Source organism: Glandiceps talaboti, chromosome 14, assembly GCF_964340395.1.
Source record: "Glandiceps talaboti chromosome 14, keGlaTala1.1, whole genome shotgun sequence".
Classification (NCBI taxonomy): domain Eukaryota; kingdom Metazoa; phylum Hemichordata; class Enteropneusta; family Spengelidae; genus Glandiceps; species Glandiceps talaboti.
Genome location: NC_135562.1, coordinates 14,611,296 through 14,620,383, shown reverse-complemented (window position 1 = coordinate 14,620,383; position 9,088 = coordinate 14,611,296). Strand labels below are relative to the sequence as shown.

The window sequence follows — 9,088 nt, the reverse complement described above, 5'->3', positions numbered from 1 at the left end:
AAGCCGGCCACTCTAACCATTATTAAATTTTACTTTAATATTATAAGAAATAAAGCCATCTTATAAAGTGTATTTTATTGTGAATAACCCCATTTTTATGTATATTGGGTTTTATACCTTAACATACATGTTACTTACAATTTGAATCATTATAATCAATATTCAAGATACATTGTGTAGTACAACGTCGTTTTAGTCTTGCTGCTAGACGTTCGGGCTTTCTTTCGATACTATAAGCGAACGAAGTTCGCAGTGAGGACTTGCTTGGATTTTCCATCCTCGTTAGCGATGTTCGGTCGTGTGTCGTATTGTATCGGAAGAACATCCGAGGTCTAGCAGATAGACTAATCGTCGTTTATGTAGTTTCGTCATATGTTCTTTTTGTCTTAGATAAATGTTCATCTTAAAATGATGGAAAGACATGTTGACCTGTTTAATTGTGAGTGATTCATAGAATAGAGATTAAAGGAGCCGTCATTGTTTATGACCTGGTTGTTGGAGGATTCTGAAGGGGGAGGGTCAATCAATCAAAAAAAGTGAAAGGTACACGGGAGGAGGGGGTAGTAAAATCTGAGCATTGAAAGGGGCTATTCAAATATGTTGTAGATATCAACGTATAGAATACATTCGTAACTTGAACACACACGAGAGAGAGAGAGAGAGAGAGAGAGAGAGAGAGAGAGAGAGAGAGAGAGAGAGAGAGAGAGAGAGAGAGAGAGAGAGAGAGAGAGAGAGAGAGAGAGAGAGAGAGAGAGCAAAAAACATCAAAGCCCTGTTATGTAGATATCTTTTGTTCAGTGAAACGGTATGTTAGAAACACAATGAAAGGTAAGATTATTGCAATTGGCTAATTACACCAGTCTTGCATTGACAGATTAGTGCAAATTCATCTAGCACCAGTTATATGTTAATCCTATTTCTCATCCATATTATGAGCATGACTCTATGAATCTAGAATATATATATATATATATATATATATATATATATATATATATATATATATATATATATATATATATATATATATATATATATATATATAACTCGGTGAGTATCAATCTGCTATAAGACAGTGCTCTATACCGCAGTGGCAGAGCGTAATAGTTTTGGTAGTACTGGAACTCTTTCTTGGGTGTAACTCGGAGTTTCACGCATATTGCGATCATCAGACACTCTATATATATATATATATATATAGAAAGAGGGAAGTTTTGTTGGGGTATTTTCAATTTCACTCAAATGGAATTAGAAAATATATTAGTGATACGGTGTTATGTTCACAAATGTTCACACAATGTTCACAATTCCATTTGCCCCCGAAGGACAATTGCCCCCCGGACAACTTCCCCCGAAAGACAACTGCCCCCCGGACAATTGCCCCCCGGACAACTGCTTCACGTACAACGGCTTCACGCACAATTGTCAACACAGACTTTAATTTAGCCTAAGGTTATAAAACAAGTTTATACCCAGAGCTCTGTTTCTACATGTCCAGGTATTGAAACAACAAAAGCTGAAATGATAAAAGCTAAACAGTCTGGTGAATACCGGTGTAGTAGTCAACAAAGACAAGCTAACCAGTCGTACAGCGCAAACTCACAGCCTTTATTGCGGTCAGAAATCAGTGATCAGATCCAAACTCTGTACAAACAGCGCTAGCGAATCAACGCGGTAGGTTCGCTAAGTCTCCGGACGAGCCGAGGGAACACCACCATTAGATAAGTGTGAGTTCGTGTTGACTGTGAAGTCATCGAATCTGACAAAATGGCATTCAAAATGAAGAAATATGAAGGAGGAAATACGCGTGGTAGAAAGGTATGTATACTGCTACAAATACAAGGCGAGATTCCATAGTTTTCAACTCTGTATGTACAGTATGCTTTCCGCTGGGAAAAGTATGATTCTTGCTGATTTTAATGCATGAATTGACCGATCGCCCTGTTTACAACCCAAATAAGAAATAATAATGATAATAACCAGGGAGAATATTAGTGACTGACACGCTTACGACTTCCGCGCGTACGGGTTTTGGAGACGTGTCTCCTCTCCCTAGTTAACGCAACTAAGTATTGTAGTATGTATGTGTTTACAGCGCAAGTGGTACTTCATTAGTGGAATATGAGATACCACAGACCCTCCAAACTGAGTACTACTAGCTTCGATTTCATATATGCACAGGTAAATTATATTGCAAAGAGTTGGGGCGAGTTGAAAATGGGGCGAGTTGAAATTGGGGCGAGTTGAAAATTGGACGAGTTGAGTGGGACGAGTTGAAATGGGACGAGTTGAAATTGGGACGAGTTGATCCGTCACCGGCGTAGCCAACGTAAGTCAGAGAAACCACACAACATGTGTATGGATGTTGAAATAAACCGGAAGACGATTACTTCGCACAGCTGTTCGTGTAAAGCTGGGTACGTATATATTTTATTATTTCACTTTTTTATGTCAACGTTCTTGGGTATTTCATATTTGTTAACGTGACAACCAAATCTCAAGACGGATGAATCATAGTGTGAGTCAGTGACAAGCTCGGGTATGCGCGCCATTTTTTTTTCAAATTTGCCATTGTTGTTAGCTATTTCTTCGCTGTTATTTGTCGCTTACAATATTTACGTTATCTTTATGTCACTGACTGACATTATCCTTCGTTAAAGTAAACTCTCTCAGTTCGAGTTCATTGACGCATCGTGACCCATTTCTCGTGATCGTGAAGAGGCTCGACATGCGTACATTTTGCTACATGTATTCAAATGAGAAACCATAGCAGATTGTTCGAATTGAACGACCTTGAGAAGGCCACGCCACTTTTTGTTATTGAAAAGATAAACGAGCCGCGTAGTGTGTGTGATTGTGGATGACGACCATCTCGATATTTTGTATACGTCTTATTCAGTTGTGTCTCTGTGTGTGTGTGTGTGTGTGTGTGTGTGTGTGTGTGTGTGTGTGTGTGGGGGGGATGAGTGTAGGTATGTGTTTCTGCATATATACATGTAGAATTATATTTTCTGAATTTGAATCTTCTTTTTATATTACATAAAAATTTTTTTTATATTTTCCAGAGTATGAAGACACCATACAAATTATAATTTTGGTTTGCAGTTTGCTTATATTTTTGAGGTATACACTTGTGTAATCTATGTTAACCCTGATAAAATTGATATAATTGTAATATAATTTCATTTAGTTTGATTGATAGTATCACTAACAATGTTCACACTATGAATGCAATCATTGTCAATGTATGGAACATAAATGTTTACACCCATAACTTATTAATTGTAAAAACTATCATGCTCACTTCTTTTAATTTCACTATTTCTTGAACCATTACACAAAATTTCATTCAACTTTGTACACAAATACACTCTACTATTTCCTCTTGTGTTGTTTGCATTTGTTTTGTTTACTCCAGGAATTATATGTTATAAACAATACCATAATTTTTATTACAGGATTGCTGGTTCATGTGCCCATATACTGGCTTTAGTAATGTCTATCCAAGAGTGGCTGTTGCTCGGTCTAAGAGATATTCCAGAACAAATATCTTCAACTGGCAGACCACAGCAGTGGGACAAACCAAGGGGATCTAAGATCACCCCAGAACCTGCATCCCAAATGGTTATTTGTAAGCCAGGGAAAATAAATCGTAAAAGGAAGCCAGTAATGGCAGAATTTGTTGATACTAGGTATGTATACAGATACAATCTGATTTAAAAAGCTATGGTATATTTAGTCTTCAGATTTAGTTTTGTATTGATTTCCGTAAACTTGTCACTCAACACACAATTCACAATAAAGAGTAAAGGATATAAACACACTCACAGTCACCATCACTCACATAATAACTTTCAAGTCACATGGTATTCATTAATACAGTTTATACAATTTATTTACATATTTTTAGGGGTTCTGATAATTTCTCTGTACATATTGAATTATAAAACTAGTACTGATATTGAAAACAGTTTATATTGAATACTCATTCTCACTTCAGCTTTAAACAACTTGTGTACTGAAAACATCAAAAAACATGTGACATGTTTAAAACTAATTGCTTTATGCTAAAAAGCCAAGATGAGCTAATAGTGTGTGCTTTGTTAATGTACAAATTGAAACTCATAGCAACTAAGAAAAAAAATAACACAAAGATTTTACTAAAATGTGTATTCAACTCATGCTGTTCGATCCAGCTATTACTATTCAGGTTATCCCATACTAAAATACATTTTGTTTTTATTCTGAATCAGATTAAGTGCTGTCATCATGCATCAGCATCATAGAAGACACATAGTTAATCATAGTTTCTATAATCTTGCACTGCTGTGGTTGTGCCCCTTAAAAGCTGTATATTATGTTTTCTCTATTGTAGGACTGATGCTGCAAAACACAATGACTTGGAGATATTACAAGGTCTGAAAACTCCAATTTCATACCTCTGTAGTGGACCAAGTGTCATGGCCAATACACAATATGGCCCAGTTCCACTTGGTAGTGCTCTAATCTATCACGTAAGTAATTTATTTTTTATTAATCACAATTGTTATTACTTTTTTCTAGAATTCATTTAAAAAAGGTTCAGGGTTGGTAGCGAAAAGCTAGGTGGGGGTCGGGGTACTCTGGTGGGTAATGGTTACGTATATACCCTGGTGGAAAAAAAAATACAACCACAAACTCTACAAACAATCAATAAATAGTGGTCAAAAGTCTATATTTTAGCACAAAAAAAAGGGGGGGGGGTCGACAGTCTACATTTTTGCCAAAAACAGAGGTCAAATGTCTACAAGGTAACAACCACAATGTTAACATGCTGTTCCAATTGTCTGAGTGTGGGTCATGAGTTTTGAACAATTTTGAAACACGTGACACGTGCATGTTTCAGTCATTGCTAGTTCATTTGCTGCCAGGAAGCCTCAGTGAGGGGTGCTTATTTCCAATTATGATGACTGAAAATAACCTGTGGAAACAACTTTGTTCAAAATATGGGGTCAATTGTTTTACATGCATTCAAAGAGGTATGTCAAATCTCTACATAATACTTTTGTGGATGACTCACAATAGAAAAGGGGTTCGGAATACAGCACTAATAGAAATAACAATACAAGCAAGTAGTACTATATACTAGTACACACTGGGAACTCTGTTCTTTATATGCACGCGCGTTCCAACTTGTAACTGAAACTTACATCACACAAGAATGCACGTGCACTCCAACTTGTAACTGAAACTTATATCTAGACTTATTGGACTTGAATTAACCACAGATTCTGCGACTATATTTATACTTTGTGTCTATTTACCGACATGTTCTAGAGAGAACTACGATGAATATTCGCGTTATTTGGCTAAGATTAATAGTATCATTCAGGAAGTTGAAACCGTTAATACAGTAATTCTTGGGGACTTTAATGCCGATTTGGGATCACTGTTTGGGAATGAATTAGAGCAACATTGTAGAGAGAACAATTTGTTTATTTCTGATATCGATATTTTGGGTAGGAACAAAGACAATTTTACGTTTTATAGTGAAGCCCATGGGAATACACATTGGTTAGATCACTGTCTTAGTACTCACTCTGTGCACAAAGCCATTTGTAATGTAGAGATTTTTCATGATTTTATCTCGTCTGATCATTTCCCCATCGGTGTTAGTATTGAAACATCAGGTTTAACTCGTTTCGCTTCTGATTCTCAAAATGGCATCAATGCTAGGCCGAATTGGCAGAGAGCAAAGTATGACAATTTGACAAGTTATCAGCTAATGACAGGAGAATTACTTAGCAACGTTTGCATTCCATGTAATACCCTTAAATGTCTGGATCCAAATTGTACCAACAGCGACCACCTTGCCGATTTGAGTTTGTTTTATTCGGAAGTAATTAGTGCCTTGAAGCAGGCTGCTGAAAATAGCATTCCACACTCAAATATGAATAATTTTCGTGAAGTGCCGGGTTGGAATGATTACTTACGCGATCTACATGATAGTGCACGGGATGCGTTTAAGATATGGGTGGTTTATGGTAAACCCCGTTCAGGTCCCCTCTGGGAGTTGATGCGTACAACGCGAGCCAAATTCAAGCTAGCATTTAGGACTTGTAAGCGGAGGGAGAATAAGGCTAAGGCAGATGCTATGGCTAACAACCTTGTACAGAATAATTCTCGGAAATTTTGGAATTCCGTAAGGGCTTGCTCTGGATCCACTAACTGTCCTTTACCTAGTACAGTTGGTGGTTGTACAGGCTACAGGGATATTGCTAGTATGTGGAAAACACATTATGAGAGTTTACTTAATTCTGTTTCTAACAGTCAGAATAAGGAATTTGTTCAGTCAACTCTGTCTAATATCGAGTTTGATTGCGAAATGACCGTTACGCCTAATGAACTTAAAGAGGCAGCTTTTAATCTAGAAAAAGGAAAAGCTATGGGGAGGGATGGCATAATGTCTGAACACCTCATTTATGCAAACCCGATCGTCTTTGACTTGCTCAGTATGTGTTTTACTGCATTCTTTGTCCATGGATGGCTTCCGAATAGTTTTATGGATGCCACAATTGTGCCAATAGTAAAGGATAAAGCTAAGGATCTCACTTCAGTAGATAATTATAGACCAGTCGCTATAGTTACAACAGCTTCTAAATTATTTGAAATGTGCACTTTGAGTCGCATTGAGAAGTATATTGTGACTAGTGATTTTCAATTCGGGTTCAAAAAGAACCATTCCACTGACATGTGCATTTTTGTACTCAAAGAGATTGTTGATTTTTACAAAAGACACAATTCCCCAGTTTTCTCTTGTTTCTTGGATGCGAGGAAAGCATTTGATAGGGTTAACCATTGGACTCTGTTTAGGAAACTGATTGATAGTGAAACGCCACTGTTTATTGTTCGCATCCTTCAGTACTGGTATCATGCTCAGCTGTTTTTTGTACGTTGGGGTTCTACGGAATCTAACCATTTTAAAGTCATTAATGGGGTACGCCAGGGAAGCATAATCTCTCCAAAGTTATTTGCAGTCTACATCGAAAATCTTACCAAAAGGCTGAAGTTGGCGGGAGTCGGGTGTCACATAGCTGGCAAGATTTTGAACCATTTGCTTTATGCAGATGACATTGTATTGATTTCGCCTTCGATTAAGTCATTACAGAAACTAATTAAGATATGTGAGCAATTTGGCATGGAACACGATATTCTGTTCCATACAACAAAAACAGAATGTGTGTCATTTTTTCCTCGGCAATGGAAACCAACCAGAATGCCTTCTGTTTATTTATATGGCAAACAGTTGAATTTTGTTACAGTTAAAAAATATCTTGGATACATAGTGACCTCCAATGGGTGCGATGAAGCAGATATGCAGAGACAACTTAGAGCTATGTATGCGAGGGCAAATATTATTGTCAGAAATTTTGTTCATTGCTCGGAGCGTGTGAAATGTACACTTTTTAGGAGTTTTTTATATAGTGTTTACTGTTTACAAGTTTGGTGTAGTTATAGCAACACGATGCTTCGTAAAATACAGGTAGCATATAACAACACGTTGCGAATAGTTTTTGGCCTTAGAGGGGCAGTTAGCATAAGTAACAATTGTGTCAGCAGGAATATTTTTAATTTTACCTCATTACAACGCAACTTGTTGTTCAAATTTGGTGAACGGCTACACGAGAGTCACAATGAAATAATTAAGACGTGTATTCTCTCCGACAATTATTTTTACTCCAGTTTCTGGAAAAATTACCGACTTGTATTGTATAATTAGTTGTTTTTTTTCTATAGTATTTTTATTTTTTTGTGGTTGTATGGGACTTTTTTAATGGCCTGAAATAAAGAATATAATAATAATAATATCACACAAGAAATTTTGATTTGATCGTCTGCCTTATCGTTGGGCTTTCTATTGGAGTTAGTGAGCGTTGATCCACCAACCCCCCCCCCACCCCCCCCTCCACTCCCCCCCCCCAAACCCCTCCGATTTAAACTTAATATTAGTTAATCTTTATCTTGTATCAAAAATGGTTGGAAATTTGTTAGGAAAGCACACACAAACCATATTTGGTTGATGCTTGTAAACATGGAAAGGTCAATTCTTCTAGACAAAATTCTAAAATTCTTTATCCGAGAAATTGCCCTTTCCACGTGTACCCTATGTTTCGCTATCTTCCTCGTCATTTGTACATCACTCTCACTCATTTGCATATTTGACTGGGCAAATGGGGGTATATTAACTTGTAAACCAATACTTCTCATTTCATCTTCAATTAATACCCCTTTGTCTAACATAAATGAATCACCCCTTTCCAAATGCCCCAAATCAATCAAACCCTTTAGAAAACTAATCAACCCACCCTGATTACAAATTGCCTTGTCTGAAATTGAACCTGAAAATAAAGTGGAAATAAATATTACAGCTCCCCTTGGATCAACGCCCACTAACCCCTTCAGTGTGTTGGTTGCCTTGTAGTCGGAATAACTCTGTGACTGACAAGTAAGGGCACTTGGGCGTTGTATTTTGATCTCCGTACCATCAAATATTGCCATTGTTGTTGGAAATTCTTCTCTGAAGCCAGGGGGCATGTTTTGTATAATGAGATTTCTGTGGGGCCATATCGGAACAGAATTAAACTTAAAATACATAAAATTAATCCAACTTTTAAAAATAATACCAACATCTTGTGGTGAAAGACAAAAACGAAAAGCTAAATCTTTATAATGAAAACCTTTACGTAACTTCATTAAAACAAGTAATAATTGATCAGCTGAACTCATTTCCTTGATACTTGATATTTTTTTGGTAAAATTAATAAATGTAGAAGAATGTTGGCCATTAGGTAGAAGAAAACTTAAAATTGTGAGAAAAGTTGTAAAAGCAAATCCTGTATAATATTGACATAAATTTTTAATGTTGCTGCTCTTCACTTTATTGGCTGTTAATTTATCTTCTTGTTCCCTGATTAGTGTGATCTCTTCTTCAAGTTGTATGATTTTCCGGTGTAAATTATCGTTTATAAGGGTTGACTTTCCCAACTCCTGCTTCAATCTTTCATTTTCAGCTGTAAGGTATGGTATATCGATCGGTTCAATCCCTGAA

The 9,088-nt window shown here is 36.7% G+C and overlaps 2 protein-coding genes across 2 annotated transcripts in view; both read left to right on the top strand.

The window, feature by feature from the left end:
- The first annotated feature begins 1,670 nt into the window (after positions 1-1,670).
- LOC144445698 (sodium- and chloride-dependent glycine transporter 2-like) overlaps positions 1,671-9,088 on the top strand; it is a 40,429-nt gene continuing 33,011 nt past the window's right edge. The window contains exon 1 of the mRNA XM_078135342.1: positions 1,671-1,818. Coding sequence (XP_077991468.1) covers positions 1,768-1,818 — 51 coding nt within the window. The 5' untranslated portion in view covers positions 1,671-1,767. The remainder of the gene's footprint in view (positions 1,819-9,088) is intronic.
- The window catches only part of LOC144445760 (uncharacterized), a 7,620-nt gene continuing 881 nt past the window's right edge, over positions 2,350-9,088 (top strand). The window contains exons 1-3 of the mRNA XM_078135401.1: positions 2,350-2,417; positions 3,459-3,692; positions 4,376-4,514. Of these exons, the coding sequence (XP_077991527.1) occupies positions 2,353-2,417; positions 3,459-3,692; positions 4,376-4,514 (438 nt within the window). The 5' untranslated portion in view covers positions 2,350-2,352. The remainder of the gene's footprint in view (positions 2,418-3,458; positions 3,693-4,375; positions 4,515-9,088) is intronic.